The sequence below is a fragment of the Myxocyprinus asiaticus genome, chromosome 29 (assembly GCF_019703515.2).
Source record: "Myxocyprinus asiaticus isolate MX2 ecotype Aquarium Trade chromosome 29, UBuf_Myxa_2, whole genome shotgun sequence".
Taxonomy (NCBI): domain Eukaryota; kingdom Metazoa; phylum Chordata; class Actinopteri; order Cypriniformes; family Catostomidae; genus Myxocyprinus; species Myxocyprinus asiaticus.
The window spans coordinates 359,876-384,358 of record NC_059372.1 but is presented as its reverse complement, the minus strand read 5'-3'; the positions used below and the strand labels follow the sequence as shown (position 1 = coordinate 384,358).

Below are 24,483 nucleotides of genomic sequence, written 5' to 3'. Positions count from 1 at the left end.
AATTTTGGACCATTCTTCCTTTCATTCTGCGGTGTGCCCTTTGAGTCATCTTGACTGGACGGCCACTTCTAGAGAGAGTACCTATAGTACTAAATCATCTCCATTTATAGACAGTTTGTCTAACTGTGGACAGATGAATATCTAATCTCTTCCAGATGACTTTATAACCCTTTCCAGCTTTATGCAAAGCCATCTGAGTCATCTGAGATCTCTGTTTTGTGAAGCATGGTCCACGTCAGCAGATGCTTCTCGTGAATAGCAAACTCAAAATATTTGAGTGCTTTTTATAAGTCAAAGTAGCTTTAACCCACACCTCCAATCTTGCTTCATTAATTGGATGCCAGGTTTGCCAACTCCTGACTCTAATTAGCTTTTTATGTCATCTTTAGCCTAGGGGTTCACTTACTTTTTCCCAACAGCACTGTGAATTAATGCAGAAAACCAGCTAATTCCAGAGGGTTCACATACTTTTTCTTGCCACTGTACACTGTTGGACATTGTTAGTAGACAAATTAAATCAACTAGTGAGAGTGTGAAACATGTTTTAACAAGACTTTACACAAATACATGAATAAACAGACAGAAAGACTCACCAGTCCAGGTGTGTGTGTTCTACCTGTCGACTGATTCTCAAACACTGTGAGCTCATAAAACTCCTGAATATCTGTGGAACGAACACACAAACACACACACGCATGATATGACAACTTCTGTTCAATCAGCATATGTGAAATGGCATATTTACACGTACATACAGTATGTGCAGAATTTATGAGTTTATGAAACAGTTCAGCACATATTTCTCTGTGATGCGTTCATTAGTTTTGGATTCGATTTTATGACTGTGTGTTTGTGTGTGTTAAATCTGTGTTGACACTGTGATTGACAGCTCCATTCATTCTCATAAACAGCTAATCTGTCAAGGCCCGCCCCCAGTGCTGTGCTTCCTGCCACAGATCTGTCTAATCTGATGTGATGATGTCACATGTAAATCTCTCAATGACAGATTACACACTAAATATAGAGAGATTACACACTGTCACTCACTGTCTGATTAGCTGTGTGTGTGTGTGTGTACACGTATGTGTATGTGTGTGTGTGTGTGTGTGTGTGTGTGTGCGAGTGTATGTGTGTCTGTGTGAGTGTACATGTGTGTTTGTGTGTCTGTGTGTGAGTGTGCATATGTGTGCGAGTGTATGTGTGTGTGTGTGTACGTATGTGTATGTGTGTATGTGTGTGTGTGTGCGAGTGTATGTGTGTGTGTGTGCGAGTGTATGTGTGTCTGTGTGAGTGTGCATGTGTGTGTGAGTGTGCATGTGTATGCGAGTGTGCATGTGTATGCGAGTGTATGTGTGTGTGTCTGTGTGCATATGTGTGTGTGTGTGCAAGTGCGTGCGTGTTTGTGTGTGTGCGAGTGTATGTGTGTGTGTGTCCAAGTGTATGTGTGTGTGTTTGTGTGTGTGTGCATATGTTTGTGTGTGTGCATATGTGTGTGTGTGTGTGCAAGTGTGCATATGTGTGTGCGAGTGTATGTGTGTGTGTCTCACCCAGTAAAGCCTGAAACAGGTCACTCTGAAAGATGGTCAAGAGTCTCTCAGCGCGAGTCCTGAAACCTTCATCACCTGCAGACTGACAGGCTTCCATCGCCTGCAGAGCACGATCTGTATCTAACACACACACACACACACACACACACACATCAAGAAAATCTGCAATCTAATTTAAACCTGGAAAGAAACAGGATTTTGAAATATTACACAGGAAATGACTGTGCTTTGAGTGTCACTGAGTGTCACTGATCATGTGACGTCACATTGAAGCTCTTTAGAACGTTCTCACAAAATACTGAGACATTTACAAATTCATGTAAATGTTTTTAATTCATCTTTACACTCAAATAGCATTGCTGATCATATAATTTGTATTGAAATGCAAAATAAAAACACACACATTTAAATAAACACCTCTGTGACCCTTTGAGTGACCTCTGACCCTGAATATGAGACACATAGACAGGGGTTAGGGTTACACATCACAATCATGAGTGTAAGACAGTGTTTGCAGTAGAATGTGTCTCACCTTCTCGTTTGAGAGGCATGTCAGCCTGTCGTCCTCTCTGATGCTGTCTGTCTCACAGCTGTCGTTTGATCCTCTGAGTTTAAAGCTCTTTAGAGCTCTGAGCTGCTCGCCAGAAGTGCTCATGGGAAATGCAGTTCAACAACAATTCAGTAGTCACACACACACACACACACACACACACCAGTCAAACGTCTGGACACACAGAGGCTTCAAATGAGTTTTGTAGACAAATATAAATGTGTCAATATATGCAAGTCATTTTGAAATCGTATTACCTTTCCTGTAATGAGAATAAATGACACATTAATAGTAAATAGTATTTATGCCTCACGGTAGAATTTACTAATGTGGTGTGATGTAAATATCAGTCATGAAAGTAATGTCACAGAGTAAAAAGTCTGTTCTGATGCCCTCTACTGGTGCATCATTATTCATTGTGTGTTTACATCATGAACAGACATCCTTGAAATCATATCAACTTAAAACTTTGATCAAGAGCACAACGCTGATCGTTCATGAATCAACACTTACTGGGATCAAAACTACAATCTGTTAGTTAACACCACAGCACCACATGACATCATCATCATCACTGCTGTGACCTTCATCTCTGTAAACACCACACACACAACAGCACATCAGCTGATCACATGATCTTGACACCACCGTCACGTGAGGCGAGATGAAATGAACGTGTACAGGCGCTTCTATCGGAGTGAATGGAGTATATTATAAGAGCACTATGCGATTCGTCATCCGCACAAAGTCAGCGGGCATGTTTGAATATATTGCCGAACTCGCTCGCACAAAGCGCAAATGGGCTGGGTCAAGTGCAGTTTAATTCTGATGTTCTTCTCTGGTTATTGCACCGTCTGCGTCCTGTTATACATGTCGAGCACCAGCGATACAAAGCACATTCAGAAGAATTTGGTAGTGTAAATGATCAGTGCGTAATGAATCCTCTGCTCTATATGTCGCTCGTGCTGCTCCAGACCGTGATGTATATGTTTTATATATGTTCTCTATGAGTTTCTCTGGGACCGCTGGCTCTCGTCCCGATCACACGTGTCTCATCTGCTTGAAATATGTTGTGCTTCTCATCCATCGTTCATTGTTTTGTTTGTTGTTATATGTTGTATGTAATTATGTTGAGCTTTGGAAATGTGCTATAGAAAATAAAGATGTTATTATTAATCATATTGCTTTAGTATTAAAAGTGATTGACAGCTCTTTATCATCACCTGCTGGTGGAATCTCAAACTGCAAATGCAGGAACTGATTTTAGACTTTGCATCGAGAACAGATGTGCTTCTCAAGCATCTTAACACAATGATTGATTTCTCAGGAAAGTAGCAAATTGTGCCTTGCGGCACTTCATTGCCATACAACACAGCCACGGATAGCGCAAACACTCCCACTCATGCCCACTTGCGCTGGCATCAGTGATGAGCTTTTAAATGTGACGCTCTGAAACGGACTCACATGTGCATTAAAACATCAACACTTTCCATAATATCATTTTTATATTCAATTATATGAACTTTGGACTTGGAAATGTCTTAAATCCAAGTCTGAGCCTTCAATCTATGCATTATTATTAACATTTTAACTTAGAAGGAATGTTCCGGGTTCAGTATACATGTTACCGTACTTTCAATCAACAGCATTTGTGTCATAATGTTGATTACCACAACAAATTAATTTCCACTCGTCCCTCCTTTTCTTTAAATGTGTGTTCCAGTGAGACACTTACAATGGAAGTCAATGGGGTCAATAATCTGTAAACGTTAAAATACTCACTGTTTCAAAAGTATAGACACAAGATATAAACAATATGTGTGTTAACATGATTTTACTGTCATAAAATTAGAGATTTACTAGCATTAGTTTTTAACCAGATTACAGTGCTTCGATGTAATTAGCAGATGTGGTTAGTAAGTGATTTTCTCACAGTAAAATTGTTTTTAGATTATTGCTCCTTTCTGTGTAATGCATCATATTGTATTCATGGCAAGAGTAAATTAAGAGCACAATGATGATGAAAGTTGAGTTAGATTGATGTAAACAAATCAAAGTCACACAACAAAAAAGTCAGATTTGTATCAATTTATTTCCACATATGAAAATAGCTCAGATCAGAAGCTGAAATAAACACATCTGAGCCACATTCAGCTGCAGTGTGAACGAAGCCATGAACACACACACACTCTCACTCACACACACACACACACACACACACACACACACACACACTTCATGTCAGATGTGTGTTTATTGTGTAACATCAGCTACAGGAAAATATTTCACTCATGAAAAAAAAGGTTAGAGCAGTTCTTTGTCATCAGTTTCAGTGCCGTCTGAGAATCAAAAACAAACGTGATGTCTTCATGATGTCACAATCCAGACACTCCAGGAGAGGAACATCAGCGTCCACGACGTCTCCAAAACAAGTTCACACAGTACACACTGACATAAAGGCCACGCCTCCAAAATGATGTTGAGCGGAGTGGGAGGGGCCACATATGTTAATGATGATGGGAGGAGGGGCCTCATATCCTGTGCAAGTATAGACACTGTAAAATCACTCCAGGTCCAGGTTTTAATGTTCACACGTGACCTCATGACAACGACTCCATCAGAGAGAATGAATCCAAAGATCAGCTGCATCAAACTGTGAAACTTGAACGATTAAAATAAAGCAAATCATGACGTCCAGAGCAAACAAACCCCAACACAAGAACACTGTGAACATCACTGATGAATTGAACAGTTCAGCTGCTCGACCACTAGAGGTCCACACATGCCTTCACTTCCTCTTCCTGCTTCAGAAAGTCATTTCCTGTTGGAGGAAGGCCCTTTATAGAACAGATAAATGGGCCTCTGAAATCCTGAATAAAAAACAAAAAAGATGTTTTCAACATCCTATTCTCTCTGTAGCCTTGAGTGACAGTCAAACAAACACACACACAACACTACACAAACAGTCAAACAAACACACACACAACACTATACTCACATAAACAGTCAAACACACACACACACACACACACACAACACTATACTCACATAAACAGTCAAACACACACACACACACACAACACTATACTCACATAAACAGTCAAACAAACACACACAAACAAACACACACAACACTACACTCACACAAACAGTCAAACAAACACACACACACACAACACTATACTCACATAAACAGTCAAACAAACACACACAAACAAACACACACAACACTACACTCACACAAACAGTCAAACAAACACACACACACACAACACTATACTCACATAAACAGTCAAACACACACACACACACACACACAACACTATACTCACATAAACAGTCAAACAAACACACACACACACACAACACTATACTCACACAAACAGTCAAACACACACACACACACACACACACACACACACAAAACACTATACTCACATAAACAAACACACACACACACACAAAACACTATACTCACATAAACAAACACACACACACACACAACACTATACTCACACAAACAGTCAAACAAACACACACACACACACACAAAACACTATACTCACATAAACAGTCAAACACACACACACACACACACACACACACACACACAAAACACTATACTCACATAAACAGTCAAACACACACACACACACACAACACTATACTCACATAAACAGTCAAACAAACACACACACACACACAACACTACACTCACACAAACAGTCAAACAAACACACACACACACACAACACTATACTCACACAAACAGTCAAACAAACACACACACACACACACACACACACAACACTATACTCACACAAACAGTCAAACAAACACACACACACACACACACAACACTATACTCACACAAACAGTCAAACAAACACACACACACACACACACACACACAACACTATACTCACATAAACAGTCAAACACACACACACACACACAACACTATACTCACACAAACAGTCAAACAAACACACACACACACAACACTATACTCACACAAACAGTCAAACAAACACACACACACAACACTATACTCACACAAACAGTCAAACAAACACACACACACACACACACACCACTATACTCGCACAAACAGTCAAACAAACACACACACACACACACACACACACACAACACTATACTCACAAACAGTCAAACACACACACACACAACACTATACTCACACAAGTCAAACAAACACACACACACACACAACACTATACTCACACAAACAGTCAAACACACACACACACACACACACACACACACAACACTATACTCACACAAACAGTCAAACACACACACACACACACAACACTATACTCACACAAACAGTCAAACAAACACACACACACACAACACTATACTCACACAAACAGTCAAACAAACACACACACACACACACCACTATACTCGCACAAACAGTCAAACAAACACACACACACACACACACACACACAACACTATACTCACAAACAGTCAAACACACACACACACAACACTATACTCACACAAGTCAAACAAACACACACACACACACAACACTATACTCACACAAACAGTCAAACACACACACACACACACACACACACACAACACTATACTCACACAAACAGTCAAACACACACACACACACACACAACACTATACTCACACAAACAGTCAAACAAACACACACACACACACACACACACACACAACACTATACTCACACAAACAGTCAAACAAACACACACACACACACACAACACTATACTCACATAAACAGTCAAACACACACACACACACAACACTATACTCACACAAACAGTCAAACAAACACACACACACACAACACTATACTCACACAAAGTCAAACAAACACACACAAACACACACACACACAAACACAAAAACACACACAGAAACACAACACTACACACAAACACACACACAAACTCACACAAACTCTCTCTCACACACACACACACACACAAACTCTCTCTCACACACACACACACACAAACTCTCTCACACACACTACACTACACACACAAACATTCACACAAACACACAAACACAAAGAAACAAACACACACACAAAGAAACAAACACACACACACACACACTCACACACACACACACACACACACAGACACACAAACTCTCTCACACACACTACACTACACACACAAACAAACACACACTACACTACACACAAACAAACACACACTACACTACACACACAAACAAACATTCACACAAACACACAAACACAAACACACACAACACACACAAACACACACACACACACACACAAACAAACACACACACAAACAAACACACACACAAACACAGACACTCACTCACAAACACACACACACACAAACAAACACACACACACACACACTACACTACACACACAAACAAACACACACTACACACACTACACTACACACACAAACAAACATTCACACAAACACAAAGAAACAAACACACACAAACAAACACACACACACACAAACACTACACTACACACACAAACAAACACACACACACACACTACACTACACACACACACAAACACACACACACACACTACACTACACACACAAACAAACACACACTACACACACACACAAACACACACTACACTACACACACAAACAAACATTCACACAAACACAAAGAAACAAACACACACAAACAAACAACACACACACAAACACAGACACTCACTCACACACACACAAACAAACACACACTACACTACACACACAAACAAACATTCACACAAACACACACACAAAGAAACAAACACACACACAGACACAAACACACACACAAAGAAACACACACACACACACACACAGACACTCACACACACACACACACACACAGACACACAAACTCTCTCACACACTACACTACACACACAAACAAACATTCACACAAACACACACACAAAGAAACAAACACACACACACACACACACACACACACACACACACACACACACACACACACACACACACACAAACACAGACACTCACTCACAAACACACACAAACAAACACACACTACACTACACACACAAACAAACATTTACACAAACACACACACAAGAAACAAACACACACACACACTCACACACACACACACAAACACAGACACTCACTCACAAACACACACACAGCTGATCAAAACTGTACATTATTGATCTGTATAGAGTCAATATTTACTCTGATTCCTCTCAGTGACTGAAGTAAACTCGACTCCAAAGAGAATTCAGAGTTACACAGATGAAATATTTACTGATCACACATTCACAAATACATGATCTATAGAGCGGCACTGAACACACAGAGAGAGAACGAGTCTTACTCTAGTTTTCAGAACATTCAAAGTAAAGCTGCACGATCACATTTATCATAATATCATTAATGTACATATCGGAATAGTTTTAATCATGTTAGTAACGCTGTGTCTCAACAGATTGTGCAATTACATGAGAGAACACACAATCTCAGTGAGTTGTACTGTATCTTTCAACATGCCATCTGATGTTTATGTTTTTTCACGCTACAACTGAACGAGCAACATCCGCGACCTGTCACATCATAACAACATTGTGACTCAAATGATGGAACGCGTCACATTTGTGGATATGTAGCTAATGCTAAATCCATACGTCATTATAGTCATCTATGTTTGTGATCTCTGGGATAGACAGTCTTTTTTCAGTATATATGGGCAGCAGGTGTTCGGATGTTCCACACGCTCTGAAGACGTCATCATACGATTATCGCGTCGCATATCACAGCCCTAACAACAAGTGGTATAATTCAGTATCTTTAAGCCATCACAAGTTGGCATAAACACATTTTTACACAGAGGGGAAGTCACTTTGGAAAATGACAAAAACAGGAACTGAATCTGTCACACTGCAGCGTTTCCAGTTTAGACAACTTAACTAGTGCTTGAGTGGAGATGGTGACCTCACAGTTCTGATTGTGTGGACAGACAGACAGACAGACAGACAGACAGACAGACAGGTGTGTTGTACCTTTAGGACAGTTGTGTGGTGTTGCGATGAGCTCGTAGCTGCTGAAACCCACATCAGTCGTCAGAAAAGAGCTGAACTGATCTGGCTTCAGTCGGATACTGTTGTAGTTCTTGTGTGTCACCTCCTGAACACAACAACACAAATCCAACACATATTACACAACGACAACCATCCACAAACCAAAGCAGGGTTGTAAATATAATATACATATCACACAATGGCGAAACATTAACCTTGTGCGACCCCGCCCCAAAAATGATACATTTTGCTAGAAAAGTTTGTTTTGCACTGTAACATGGTGGACATCGTGTGGTGGCATTACTGGACGTTTACCACATTTTTAACCCTCTGATGGATGATTCAAAATGGTTTTCATTGCTTTGACATTCATCTGAAAATTAAGGTCGCTCGGATGGTATAGGTGTGCGAGAGCTTGACATGGCTCAATGGAAGGACCGACCATGGCACACAATTCTTCAAACGTAGCCCTGGTTAATCGAAAGTGCTTCACCCACAGATCGTCGTTGAAGTGAGTCCTCACGATCCACCAGAACTGTTCTGAGCATGGGCGCTGCAGGTATATGGAGGCTGTCGGTGAATGGGAATAACCATTTCAGCCCTCATTATGTGAGCTATTGCACTTATTCTGTGACGTCTCCTGGCAGTAACAATGTATAATTGCTTTATTACAGCAAATATAACTCTCCCCGAGGTGAAGAGTTCGCTCAGCTGCTCCATGACAAAAAGGCGGACTCCCTCAAGATAATGTGCATTTACAGGTCATGGAAACATGCAATGTTTCACATTTTCTTTAGTCGAATTTTCAGAAATGCGCATTAAAATCTTATTTCAATTCATCATGCAGCCTTCATGGGTATTATAATGTAATATGCCTCAAAGCGTTTTGGGTTTCCCAACAAGAAGAAAACTTATCAGGGAGGCTGTCAAGAGGCTCACAGCAACATTAAAGGAGCTGCAAGAATATCTGGCAAGTACCCGTCACTCGCTGCATGTGATAACAATATCTCATATTCTTGGGGGCCTGGGCATCTCAGCGAGTATTGATGCTGACTACCACCCCTGGAGTCGTGAGTTCAAATCCAGGGTGTGCTGAGTGACTCCAGCCAGGTCTCCTAAGCAACCAAATTGGCCCGGTTGCTAGGAAGGGTAGAGTCACATGGGGTAACCTCCTCGTGGTCGTGATTAGTGGTTCTCGCTCTCAATGGGGTGTGTGGTAAGTTGTGTGTGGATCGTGGAGAGTAGCATGAGCCTCCACATGCTGTGAGTCTCCGCGGTGTCATGCACAACGAGTCACGTGATAAGATGCACGGATTGACGGTCTCAGAAGCGGAGGCAACTGAGACTTGTCCTCCGCCACCCGGATTGAGGTGAGTAACCGCACCACCACGAGGACCTACTAAGTTGTGGGATTTGGGCATTCCAAGGTATGATTGGTGCAAAAAAAGGCCGCATCATCACCCAAACACCACCACACCCACGGTGAAGCATGGTGGTGGAAGCATCATGCTATGGGGCTTCTTCTCTTCAGCTGGAACTGGGGCACTCGTCAAGATAGTCAGAATCAAAGGAATCAAAGATAGCGCCAAATACCAGTCCATTTTGGGACAAAAACTGCAGGCCTCCATTAGAAAGCTGAAGATGAATTTCATCTTTCAGCATGATAACGACCCTAAACACAAATCTAAGTCAACAAAGGAATGGCTTCAGAAGAAGAACATCGAGGTTCTGGAATGGCTTAGTCAGAGCCCAAACCTAAATCCAGTCGAAAACGTGTGGAATGACTTGAAGAGGCCTGTGCACAGGAGGTCTCCTCCCAGTTTGATCGATCTGGAGCTTTTTTGCAAGGAAGGATGGTGTGGCAGGGAGGAGGGCGGGGCCGGGTCGTGATGTTGCACACCCGGCCCCTAATCAGGCTAATCAAGCCCTCGAGAGGGATAAAGGCGACTGGAGGCGGCAATTAGAGAGAGAGAGAGAGTTACGGGCAGCTGCCCTGCATGTGTTTATGTTTGTGTCTTTTTGTTTTATTAAAAGATTATTTATATTGTTAAGCCGGTTCTTGCCTCCTCCTTTCCATTGAACTTTGTTACACTGGTGCCGAAATCCGGGAAGGAAGAGGGATGCACCGTAGTAGAGTCCTTGCCACTACCATCCACCCCAACGGAGCATCTGCCGGGGGGACGGAGGAGCCCGGCCGCCTGAGAGCGGAGGAACGGCCGCCGACCACGAGAGGAGGAAGGGCTCCTAGCCAACCACCTGGAGCAGGAGAACCGCGCCAGGGGTGCTGAAAACGCGGCGGGGTATTCCGTCCGCCAGGGGCTGGAGGACTGCCTCCGATCAGAGAACCGGCGAGTAAGTTTTTTTCTTCTCTCTCTCTCCTCTCCCGTTGTCGCTCCGTGTTGGCCTTTCCCTCTCGTTGTTGTTGTTTTTTCCCCTCCCCTTGTCTCCCTCCAGGTCCGAAGAGGAGGGGGATGACCTGCTGGCAGGCGGGGCCGAAAGGGCACGCACCCCAGTACGTCATGCCGGGGGCTCCCCAGCCTATAGGAAAGGAGGGAGGAGTGTGGCAGGGAGGAGGGCGGGGCCGGGTCATGATGCTGCACACCCAACCCCTAATCAGGCTAATCAAGCCCTCGAGAGGGATAAAGACGACCGGAGGCGGCAGTTAGAGAGCGAGAGAGAGTTACGGGCAGCTGCCCTGCATGTGTTTATGTTTGTGTCTTTTTGTTTTATTAAAAGATTATTTGTATTGTCAAGCCGGTTCTCGCCTCCTCCTTCCCATTGAACTTTGTTACAGATGGGAAAAAACAATTCAAACTGACAATTCAAGATAAGTTGATAGACTCTTATTCACAAAGACTGACTGCTGACTGTATTAAAAGCAAAAGGTGCTTCAAGTATTTGAGGGGTGTGCACACTTATTCAACCAGGTTATTGCAAGTCTTTTATTTTTTTGCCCTAAATAAAGTTTCCATTTGTTGTTCACTTGAATTTGGTTGATTGCATTTATCACATTAATGAGTGGAAAAAGACTTGACATTCTGAAGACGATCAGGATACAAAAAGGATTTAATGTGACGGTTACATGATTCCAGATTGTTTTTCACCTGGCAAAGTTTCAGCACATGATAAACGGTAAGCTGATGTGTTTTTTTCTTTGGCTCTGGTGTGCAGACAATAATTACACAAGTTTAATGCTAATTCATTTAGAAATCAAAGCATCTTGAAGCACCCCTATGTTACAGGCAGTGACGGTTCAATTATTTTTGTCTGATTTATCATCTTAGTAATTTGAGTAGTGTTTGACGCATATCCATTGCAATAAACATTCTTTATTCCCAATCCCCACTGTCGACAAATAACCGAATAACCAGTCCTGAGTGCTCGCGGTTATTTGAATATTACAGTGGTTACCATGCACATCTCTAGTTTTAAAGCAATGAGTGAGAAGCCTCCCTTTCTGCGGGTGCACTAGAGACGGGAATGACAGGATATATTTGCCAGTATTGCACACTCGGGAAATTCGCTATAGGTGTGAATTGGGACTTTGCAGTCTATCGGGAAATGTAAATCTCTATGGCAGCGAATCCCACTGGGATGTGGTGTGTGTGTGTTACCGTGAGTCTCTTGCGGCGGGCGTATGAGCTCCAGGGTTGTGGTTCCAGTATGAGCACTCCTCCAGGTAACAGGTGTCTGTATATCCTCCGAAACAGTCTCTGAATTCCAGCGTCACCAAAGTTCAAATGAACCCACTTAGTCAAACTCAAACACATGATGACATCATACTCCTCACACTGTGACATCACAGCCGCATCACTGTCCGGCACATAGTTACCCTGTACAAAACACAACACACACACAGTGAACATGACAACTGTAACACACACTAGCACTGAAGACACTGTTACACTCACAGACACTGAATAATTATCACAGATTCAGACTGGAAATTAACAACACACACAAACACACACAGAGGGTGTGAATGAAAGACAGCCAGACAGACAGGGAGGCAGACAGGCAGACAGACAAATAGAGACAGACAGGGAGACAGACAGGGAGGGAGACAGGGAGGGAGACAGACAAACAGGTAGACAGACAAGGAGACAGACAGGCAAACAGACAAATAGAGACAGACAGGGAGACAGACAAACAGGCAGACAGACAAGGAGACAGACAGAGAGACTAACAGGGAGACAGACAAGGAGACAGACAGGCAGACAGACAAACAGATAAACAGACAGACAGGGAGACAGGCAGAGAGACAGACAAACAGGGAGACAGACAGGGAGACAGACAAACAGGCAGACAGACAAGGAGACAGACAGAGAGACTAACAAGGAGACAGACAGGCAGACACACAAACAGATAAACAGACAGACAGGGAGACAGGCAGAGAGACAGACAAACAGGGAGACAGACAGGGAGACAGACAAACAGGCAGACAGACAAGGAGACAGACAGAGAGACTAACAAGGAGACAGACAGGCAGACACACAAACAGATAAACAGACAGACAGGGAGACAGGCAGAGAGACAGACAAACAGGGAGACAGACAGGGAGACAGACAAACAAGGAGACAGACAGGCAAACAGACAAATAGAGACAGACAGGGAGACAGACAGGGAGACAGACAAACAGGCAGACAGACAAGGAGACAGACAGAGAGACTAACAGGGAGACAGACAAGGAGACAGACAGGCAGACAGACAAACAGATAAACAGACAGACAGGGAGACAGGCAGAGAGACAGACAAACAGGGAGACAGACAGGGAGACAGACAAACAGGCAGACAGACAAGGAGACAGACAAATAGAGAGACAGACATACAGACAGGGAGACAGGCAGACAGGCATGAAGACAGACAAACAGAGACAGACAGGCAGAGAGACAGACAGACAGACAGGGAGACAGACAGAGAGGCAGGGAGACAGGCATGAAGACAAACAAAGAGAGAGACAGACAGACAGACAAGGAGACAGACAGGGAGACAGACAAATAGAGAGACAGACATACAGACAGGCAGACAGGCATGAAGACAGACAAATAGAGAGACAGATAGGCAGGGAGACAGACAGGCAGGCAGAGAGACAGACAGACAGGCATGAAGACAGACAGGCAGGGAGACAGACAGGCAGGCAGAGAGACAGGCAGGCAGAGAGACAGACAGACAGACAGGCATGAAGACAGACAAATAGAGACACAGACAGGCAGAGAGACAGACAGACAGACAGAGAGACAGACAGGCAGGAAGACAGACAAATAGAGAGACAGACAGGCAGAGAGACAGACAGACAGACAGGGAGACAGGCATGAAGACAGACAAAGAGACAGACAGACAGACAGACAGGCATGAAGACAGACAGGCAGAGAGACAGACAGGCAGGCAGAGAGACAGACAGACAGGCAGGCAGCAGGAAAAATATTAAACATACATTACGGTTCAAATGTTTTAGTACACCAATGATGCATTAAATTGATCAACTGTAGAACTGTGGCAAATTATTATTACCGATTTATATTTATTTATTTTAAAATGTAATTATCCATGATGTCAAAGCCCCATTTTCAGCAGTCTAATAATACAGTGTATTTTAATGTGCTAATTTGGTGCTCAAGAAACAATTATTTTTGTTAGAATAGTTAAAAACGGACATCACGATAATGTGTCTTTTTCAGTCGCTTAAGTATTCAGTACACTTGCATTTCTTACAAGTCACTTTACAATCGGCAAGCCAAATTTTGGCTTTAAAACAAATCTCTATTGCTCTTTTGAAAGATGAACAGAAACTCTGAAGAATACTGCTTTTATTTAAATAAAAAGATCCATTTAATGCATCAACGTCTTTCAAAAACTAAATGTTATAAAACGTCCAATCAACGTTCATTCTTTGGTATCAGCATCTTTGTCTTGTAAAAATATCTAAACGTCCTTTAAACAAGGTACAGTTTCACAAGATACACATTTTCCCTAAATTATCCATTTGTTTTTCACTTACGCTCAAAATAAAAGTGAAAATCCTCTTTTATTTACAATACTTTCTCTGAAAACAAGTTTACATCTTTGGACATTTTGCTTGATTAGTAAATTTACCTTTTTTTATTTATTTATTTTTTTATCCCCTTTTCTTTTTGGAATGCCCAATTCCCACTACTTAGTAGGTCCTCATGGCGATGCGGTTACTCGCCTCAATCCGGGTGGCGGAGGACAAGTCTCAGTTGCCTCCGCTTCAATCCGCGCATCTTATCACGTGACTCGTTGTGCATGACACCATGGAGACTCACAGCATGTGGAGGCTCATGCTACTCTCCACGATCCACACACAACTTACCACACGCCCCATTGAGAGCGAGAACCACTAATCACGACCACGAGGAGGTTACCCCATGTGACTCTACACTCCCTAGCAACCGGGCCAATTTGGTTGCTTAGGAGACATGGCTGGAGTCACTCAGCACACCCTGGATTCAAACTCACGACTCAAGGGGTGATCGTCAGCATCAATACTCACTGAGATACCCAGACCCCCCAAATGTACCTTTTTTAAGAATGTTTAAGATATTTTTATGCAAACATCCTTTAAAGAAAACAAGACATACTTTCTCTCTCTGACGTCTTGAAGTTAAAGTCACAGTCTAAATACACAAACATCTGCAATGGTTCCTACAGATTGTTCATCCACAGTACCTTTATTATTACTGAAATCATTTTCTGTTTTGGTTCTGCAGCCTCCTTTTTAATTGACCCTTCGCTAGGCCCCGCCTCAAAAGTGTTTCTGACCAATCCTGTCTTAGCAACTGTTGCCGGGCCGCTATTACTCTGACAAGCGTTTGCTGTTTTCCAGTGAGAGCCTACAGGAGTAATGTGTGTTTGAGTAGTTTTAAGAGGGATTTTATCCCAATAAAACAAAATATGTAAAACACTATGTTGTATAATATCAGCGAGGACACCTACATTTGCTTTAAAGTAAATTAAATCTAATAACTGAAGGTTAATTCATGTATTGATTCAGGTCTTAGTAAAGGTGATAGTAAATAAAGAGTTCACCGCATCATACTGAGTGTGTTTTGAGATGTTATAAACAGTTCGGTTCACTTATGTTAATGTTATCAGGTGTGTAATCACCATCGAATGACACTTTTCTCTTTTCACATGACTGATAATCGTTTGCCTCAATTCTGATTCACGGTCTGCACAGTTTTCAATCAAATTACTGTGTAATTTAACCATTTCTTTCACAAAAAAAGTCAGATAAATATGCTTTACAATGTCACTCTTCATTACAGCCCACGTTCGAATATTATCAATTATAGTTTGAGAGAATATTTCGCCAAAAACATGCCGTTCACGCCAGTCTCCCATTCATTCCTATGGGAAGATCTGCAGAGCTTGTCAGAGCGAGCGACCATAACCAAGGGGGGCGGAGCTTAGCGAAGGGTCATATAGAGTGCAACAGTCTGGTTCCGGAAGTAAAAATCCCATTCTTTTATCCCATAGACTAATAGATATTCAACAATAACTTATAAACCTTTAAAGACAGACCGTGAGCTCCGAGGATGTTCATCTATGGTATAAACTTTTGTTGAAGCCATCTGTCTGTGTTATCATTTAAAAATCATGTCTGATAGCAGAATTCATGGTAAACAACTACATTACCCATGGTACAGCAGAATAAGATCCGCCAATCAGAGAACCATGGCCAACGAAACCCATGAAATGAAATTTGTACCCTCATATCTTTGTCTTTATGTCCAAATTTCAAATACTTTTTGCCTCAAAACAAAGTTTGTGATGTTGTGATTCACCTCGGAGCTGGTTGGTTTGATTCATGACTCACAACTATTTTATGAAGGGTTTTATTAAAAGTCTATGGAACAAATTAAATACTTCCGGAACCCAGACGGCTGAAAAAGTGGGCGGGCACTGACGAAATCAAAGAACGGTTAATAACACTGTTTTTAGAATAACAGTCGTCTGTGCTAAGGGTGGGTGATGTACTGGTAGATCTCGCAAGAGAAACAAGCGACCTCTCTGGAAAAACCATCGTAGCACACAGTTGCCTATATTAAAAAACACATTTTCAATAAATGTATAAACTACTCGTCAAAAGTTTGGGGTCACTTACTAATTTTGTATTAATTATTTTTATTTTTATTTTTTTTTCACATTTTAGAACAATAGTAAAGTCATCAAAATGATGGAATATCAGAAATGGAAACATGGGAATTATGTTGCGACAAAAAAAACAAAAATCAAAATTATGTTACATTTTCATATCTTCAAAGTAGTCACCCTTTGTCTAGAATTTGCAGACATGTACTCTTGACATTTTCTCAATCAACTTCTTGAGGTATCACCCTGAGATGCTTTTTAAACAGTATTGAAGGAGTTCCCATCTATGTTGGGCACTTATTGGCTGCTTTTCTTTATTATTTGGTCCAAGTCATCCATTTCAAAAACTTTTTTTTTAATAAAATGTTAGTTTTGTGATTAAATAAATTAATATATATTTCAAACCTTTAAGCGTGTGCTTTCAGATCAAAAGATTTTTAAGATTTCAGTTAAGTGACCCCAAACCTATGAACAGCAGTGTATATCCCCAAAATATTTAAAATATACAGTGGTGTGAAAAAGTGTTTGCCCCCTTCCTGATTTCTTATTTTTTTTGCATGTTTGTCACACTTAAATGTTTCAGATCATCAAACAAGTTTAAATATTAGTCAAAGATAACACAAGTAAACACAAAATGCAGTTTTTAAATGAAGGTTGTTATTATTAAGGGAAAACAAAATCCAAACCTACATGGCCCTGTGTGAAAAAGTGTTTGCCCCACCTGTTAAAACTTAACTGTGGTTTATCACACCTGAGTTCAATTTCTCTAGCCACACCCAAGCCTGATTACTGCCACACCTGTTCTCAATCAAGAAATCACTTAAATAGGACCTGCCTGACAAAGTGAAGTAGACCAAAAGATCTTCAAAAGCTAGACATCATGCTGAGATCCAAAGAAATTTAGGAACAAATGAGAAAAAAGTAATTGAGATCTATCAGTCTGGAAAAGGTTATAAAGCCATTTCTAAAGCTTTGGGACTCCAGAGAACCACAGTGAGAGCCATTATCCACAAATGGCGAAAACATGGAACAGTGGCGAACCTTCCCAGGAGTGGCCGGCCGACCAAAATTACCCCAAGAGCGCAGCGACGACTCATCCAAGAGGTCACAAAAGACCCCACAACAACATCCAAAGAACTGCAGGCCACACTTGCCTCAGTTAAGGTCAGTGTTCATGACTCCACCATAAGAAAGAGACTGGGCAAAAATGGCCTGCATGGCAGAGTTCCAAGACGAAAACAACTGCTGAGCAAAAAGAACATTAAGGCTCATCTCATTTTTGCCAGAAAACATCTTGATGATCCCCAAGACTTTTGGGAAAATACTCTGTGGACTGACGAGACAAAAGTTGAACTTTTTGGAAGGTGCGTGTCCCATTACATCTGGCGTAAAAGTAACATCGCATTTCAGAAAAAGAACATCATACCAACAGTAAAATATGGTGGTGGTAGTGTGATGGTCTGGGGCTGTTTTGCTGCTTCAGGACCTGGAAGACTTGCTGTGATAAATTGAACCATGAATTCTGCTGTCTACCAAAAAATCCTGAAGGAGAATGTCCGGCCATCTGTTCGTGACCTCAAGCTGAAGTGAACTTGGGTTCTGCAGCAGGACAATGATCCAAAACACACCAGCAAGTCCACCTCTGAATGGCTGAAGAAAAACAAAATGAAGACTTTGGAGTAGCCTAGTCAAAGTCCTGACCTGAATCCTATTGAGATGCTGTGGCATGACCTTAAAAAGGCAGTTCATGCTCGAAAACCCTCCAATGTGGCTGAATTACAACAATTCTGCAAAGATGAGTGGGCCAAAATCCCTCCACAGCGCTGTAAAAGACTCATTGCAAGTTATCGCAAACGCTTGATTACAGTTGTTGCTGCTAAGGGTGGCCCAACCAGTTATTAGGTTTAGGGGGCAATCACTTTTTCACACAGGGCCATGTAGGTTTGGATTTTGTTTTCCCTTAATAATAACAACCTTCATTTAAAAACTGCATTTTGTGTTTACTTGTGTTTTCTTTGACTAATATTTAAACTTGTTTGATGATCTGAAACATTTAAGTGTGACAAACATGCAAAAAAATAAGAAATCAGGAAGGGGGCAAACACTTTTTCACACCACTGTACATCTGGTGGGGGTCTGGGTAGCTCAGCGAGTATTGACGCTGACTATCACCCCTGGAGTCATGAGTTTGAATCCAGGGTGTACTGAGTGACTCCAGCCATGTCTCCTAAGCAACCAAATTGGCCCGGTTGCTAGGGAGGGTAGAGTCACATGGGGTAACCTCCTCGTGGTCGTGATTAGTGGTTCTCGCTCTCAATGGGGCGTGTGGTAAGTTGTGTGTGGATTGTGGAGAGTAGCATGAGCCTCCACATGCTGTGAGTCTCCGCGGTGTCATGCACAACGAGTCACGTGATAAGATGCGCGGATTGACGGTCTCAGAAGTGGAGGCAACTGAGATTCATCCTCCACCACCCGGATTGAGGAGAGTAACCGTGCCACCACGAGGACCTACTAAGTAGTGGGAATTGGGCATTCCAAATTGGGAGAAAAGGGAATAAAAAATTGTTTTAATAATTATATACATCACACACACTGTATATACATATACATCTAAAAATCAATTAATAGCCTAAGGGTACGTTTACACGACAACGATGTACTAAAAACGGAAACGTTTTCCTTTGCTTTTTTGAAAGGTTTCGTGTACATAGGACAATGTTGTCAAAATGATCCCGTTCACACAGATCTGCGAAAACGACTAAAAATGCTGTATTATGCATGCCAGGCCAGTAGTTGGCGATGTTACTTTGTAAAGAAACACTACGCGCCTCCGCACATAAGCATTCTTCCACAGAGCGGTGAATACAAACAATGAAGATGGAGAAAGCATCGAGCTATTTTGTGTGGATGGACGATGACACGGAGTGGTGGTGGTGTAGTGGGCTAAAGCACTGAACTGGTAATCAGAAGGTTGCTGGTTCAATCCCCACAGCCACCACCATTGTGTCCTTGAGCAAGACACTTAACTCCAGGTTACTCTGGGGGGATTGTCCCTGTAATAAGTGCACTGTAAGTCACTTTGGATAAAAGCATCTGCCAAATGCATAAATGTAAATGATGAGGTTGCTTTATTACTACAAGTGACCCTGGACTATAAAGCACGCCACCTTTTTAAGGACTCCAACTGGCGATCTCATGTTGGTCTGTTCGCCCTGGAGGTAAGGACGAACTTCTCGAAGTTCATGCCTATAGACTGAACACGTAATACGCGTGCGCATGACGTCATCTTTTTCAAAAACTTGCACTTTGAAACCCGTTTTCAGTCCCCAAAACGCCGTTGTCGTGTAAACGAACAGCCAAAACGCATAAAAAGTTTTCCATTTTTAATTGAAAACGTTGTCGTGTAAACGGCCCCTAAATCTCTCTCTCTCCTGCATACACGCACACACTGTGTTGGCACGTTTGGATGTCAATTTATGCAACTTATTTTATTTCATTTATTTAATAATTGTTTATTTAATTTTAATTGTTTTTTTAATTACAGATCTGCTTCTCGGTCAAATCCCGACAGCATCAAATCTGTTTTAATGCATCATATCGAACAATAATTCACTGAAGACTTGGAAACAACTGAGAAATATTTTACCTCAATATTTTTCCTTGTATCAGGATTAATCGTGCATGTATATGTAGTGATTATATATAGTTGTCTTAAAGGTCTTCAGTACGTCACAGAATGCTTCTTCTACAACATGCACGGATGCAAATAAATGTGTGATTCAGTGGTTTCCTTCAGAATCAAAGCACATGCTTGTCATGTTCTACTAAAAAGAGAGAAACCTCATTTTTTGGGCAACAGGAAGTGGTGTAATTATGAAAATTTACTGTGTTAAACCCTTTGGTCTTTGGTTTTACGAAATTAACCAGTTACTTGCATTTAAAAATCAACTTTTCACTCCGGATCAACTAAAAGGGACTTTGTTCCTGTTTTCAGTTACGTTCTGCAAAAAACTGAATTCGTTTTCAATTTTCTTTCCTTGAACCGATTTTAGTTCCAGCTGAAATACGACATGATGAACACACACACACACCCACACGCACGCACGCACACACACACAGGTTACCTTCAGAAAGGACACGTTGGAGGGGAACAGGCCAGGGACGTGAGGCATTATGGGAGGTGTTGCGATGGGTCCCCTGCAGCGAGTTAACGAGAGAGGAAACCTGGACAAACCTCGTACCCGCTCCAACTGCAGATGCATCAGAGGTGTTAACCCCAGCTCACTCCCGCCCCTGACCTCTGACCCTTCACCCGCCACTGCTGCATGCTCAACCCGCTCGCCTCTCGATTTGCCCTCCGTTTGTCCAGACTGCGTTCGGTCACTCTGCGGTCCATGCAACTCTGACAGGAAATGACGCAGGTTCTGTCTGGCCGCGTGTACTAGCGCGCCATCGATGTCCACGCCCAGAATGTGGTTGGGGCTCCAGTATCGTGCGATGGTGAGGGTGATGTGACCTGTGCTGCAGCCGACATCGAGAACTTTTTTGCCGCGAAACCACTCCGGCCTAAAGATTTCCAACCGCGGGTCCGCGTTCAGTGCCGGTGTACGGTAACCGTAATAGTGGCTGTAGTTACCGTACTGGAACTTGTCTTTCGGCCTGCGTTGGTGCTGTGGGATCTTCTGTGCCCCCGTGGGAAGGACTCCACTGGCTCCGCCCACAATAGGAGTGTGAAACATTTGACTGTCTGCTTTCTCTCTGATTTGATGCTTTGTGGGCGGAGTGGGAGTGATTGACAGACGATCCGAATGGCTGTAGGTACTTCTGCGCTTCTTGTGTTTGGATGCTTGAGTGGAGGCAGCGGAGCTGACCGCTATGGACTGGGTATGAGGGGCGGAGCTAGACGAGGAAGGGTGGGACCGTCTTCGTGGAAGTATGGGCGTGACCACTTCATCTCGGCAGTTGATTGACGTGTTGAGCTCATAGGGGCGTGGCGACTCCTCAACGGCCTGTGGTGCCAAAAGCTCAGCACCCTCTGCAGGTTCGCCACATGTTGACACTGACGAAATAGCAAGAGGAAACAGAGGCCCTGAAACTGACCCCTCCTTTGACTTCTCGGCATCTGAAAGGTCAAACTGCCCGGCATTGCCTAGAGTCGCAGCTCCGTGGTGTCGGTAGCGATGTTTTCGCCTCTTCACGGGCGACATCAACACGCTCGCTGCTGCTTCTCCACTGCTACCGTTTAAGTTCAGAGGGTCTGTGATGTCTTTCGGGATCAGAATCTCAACAGGGTCTCTGTTTTTGGCGGGAAGAGGCGATGATTTGGGCGTCTCGGCGTTCAAAGCCTTATTGACCTCCTCGTCCATCAGGCTGTTGAGATTCAACGGATCAAAGATATTCCCACCCAGCAGGAAGTTGCTGGGCAGCACAGGGTCACTTTCGGAGTTGGCACGCCGTCTGCGTTTACAGAGACTCGGATGTTTGAACCCCACGTTCATGCTGTAGCGCCGTTTATTCAGTTTCTGCGGCGTCTCGCTTCGTGACTGCAGGCCATTTTTAATCTGTGCGGGTCCCTCTACTGTCCGAGGAGTGGCAGCATCACCGACCCCATCTTGAGGGGTCACGTGATTGCTAGGTGGTTGTATAAGCACCGTGTCAACGGTCAACGCGTCCTGGATGGTGACGGGGCAGGACATCTGCAGTGGGGACTGAGGGTGGGCGTTCAAACCTGCCCCGCCACTGCCCGGAAGCTCACTTTGCACAGACATCGCAGTCAACATCCATTCACCTCTACAGCACGCCCGACTGCACAGATCCTGCAGAGAAACACAATATTAGCACAATATCCAGCCATGTCATTTATTTACATGATATCCAAAGCACATTACAGAATCACAGTTCATACAGGAGTTATTGATCTGTATCAGGAACACTTTTGAAAACAAAATCATACAGTAAACAGTGCAAGATATACTCATACAATATTTAATATCTGTACAAAATGTACAAAACATACATAACATTGTGTTTTTAATGGTGTAAGTGACGAGTGCAAGTTACTTACTTGACTAAAGTGATCCTGTTAGTGTAGTTTTATGTATATTTATATGTGGTTATGACCCAGGTGTCACTGTATGTCCATCTGAAGCCACGCCTCTTTCAGTCTTTGGGCCCGCCCTTCTCATGTAATACTCCCGCCCCTGGGAGGATCTATCTCATGAATAATGCAAAAGAAACTCGAGTCCTAAAAGGCTCCCTCCCCTTCACACACAGATTCACACGTAAACACACACACAAACACACTCTGTGCGACCGTTTCTCCGCTTTTCTCGCGCTGTGAGTGACTGTGTGAAAAAAACACACACTAAAATAATGCTCACGGCACACTTTAACGCGACAGAACCACGCTCACTGAATCCGAGAATAAACACACCTGCACTTGCACTAAGAAACGCTATAAATCTGAAATTCACTTCGCAAAAACAACAATGATTAAAAACAGAGTTTGAGCTCTCGAGTGCCCGCACGTGTAAACGAGAGCTCGCGCTGCTCTATCTCTCGCTGAGGCACAAGCAGACCCACGCGATTATATATTCCAGCACAGACCAAGACTGACGGACAGCCATCTCCACCAATGAGAAAGCGGTATTCGATGTACGGCTCCCCGAGCGACCAATGGCGAAGCTCAAAACTCACAGTCACCGCCCCCCTCGCTGAATAGGTATCCTGCAGACTGCCTGCGCTGGCCCGAATCAAAGTGATTAATATAATCGATATCAACAAATACCACCCTGCTCAGTGCATAAATAATCATGTGACTTGTACTACAATAATGTTAATATGAAATCTCCTCGTGCTGCCTCAGCGAACAGTCAGGAACTGAGCACGAGCGCCCATCACATGTGTAAACAATCCCCAAACTGAGTGCATGAACACTTTATAACCTCTGAACTAACCAGAAAATAACGCTTAAAACCACGACTAATGATGAATGAACATAAAAACAAGCGTTATATGAAAGTGACATTATGAGATGTTAATATTAATGCCAGCAGCGAGTTTTAAACACCCCTCCCCCATATCTGCAGAAAGATGTGATAATTGGGAAATGTAGTCCAAAACCCCTACTAAACTACAAGCACCCATGTACGTCATGTGAAAAAGGCCGTTTGATTAAAAAAATAAATACTAAC

The 24,483-nt window shown here is 42.7% G+C and overlaps 2 protein-coding genes across 4 annotated transcripts in view; both read right to left on the bottom strand.

Annotated features, from left to right (window-relative positions):
- Positions 1-2,143, bottom strand: part of dlg4b (discs, large homolog 4b (Drosophila)) — an 80,984-nt gene extending 78,841 nt beyond the window's left edge. For all 3 annotated transcript variants that reach the window (XM_051661585.1, XM_051661586.1, XM_051661587.1), the window contains exons 1-3: positions 2,080-2,143; positions 1,548-1,667; positions 594-664 (exon numbers count right to left, since the gene is read on the bottom strand). In XM_051661585.1, the coding sequence (XP_051517545.1) occupies positions 594-664; positions 1,548-1,667; positions 2,080-2,098 (210 nt within the window). In that variant the 5' untranslated portion in view covers positions 2,099-2,143. The remainder of the gene's footprint in view (positions 1-593; positions 665-1,547; positions 1,668-2,079) is intronic.
- A 1,842-nt stretch (positions 2,144-3,985) lies between these two features.
- On the bottom strand, positions 3,986-23,880 carry mepceb (methylphosphate capping enzyme b). Its single transcript, XM_051661593.1, has 5 exons — positions 23,355-23,880; positions 21,415-23,106; positions 12,793-13,011; positions 9,161-9,284; positions 3,986-4,967 (listed from the first exon to the last, which is right to left on the bottom strand). The coding sequence occupies exons 2-5, from the start codon at positions 23,068-23,070 to the stop codon at positions 4,912-4,914; spliced, it is 2,055 nt and encodes a 684-aa protein (XP_051517553.1). The 5' UTR covers positions 23,071-23,106; positions 23,355-23,880; the 3' UTR covers positions 3,986-4,911.
- Between the last annotated feature and the right edge of the window lie 603 nt (positions 23,881-24,483).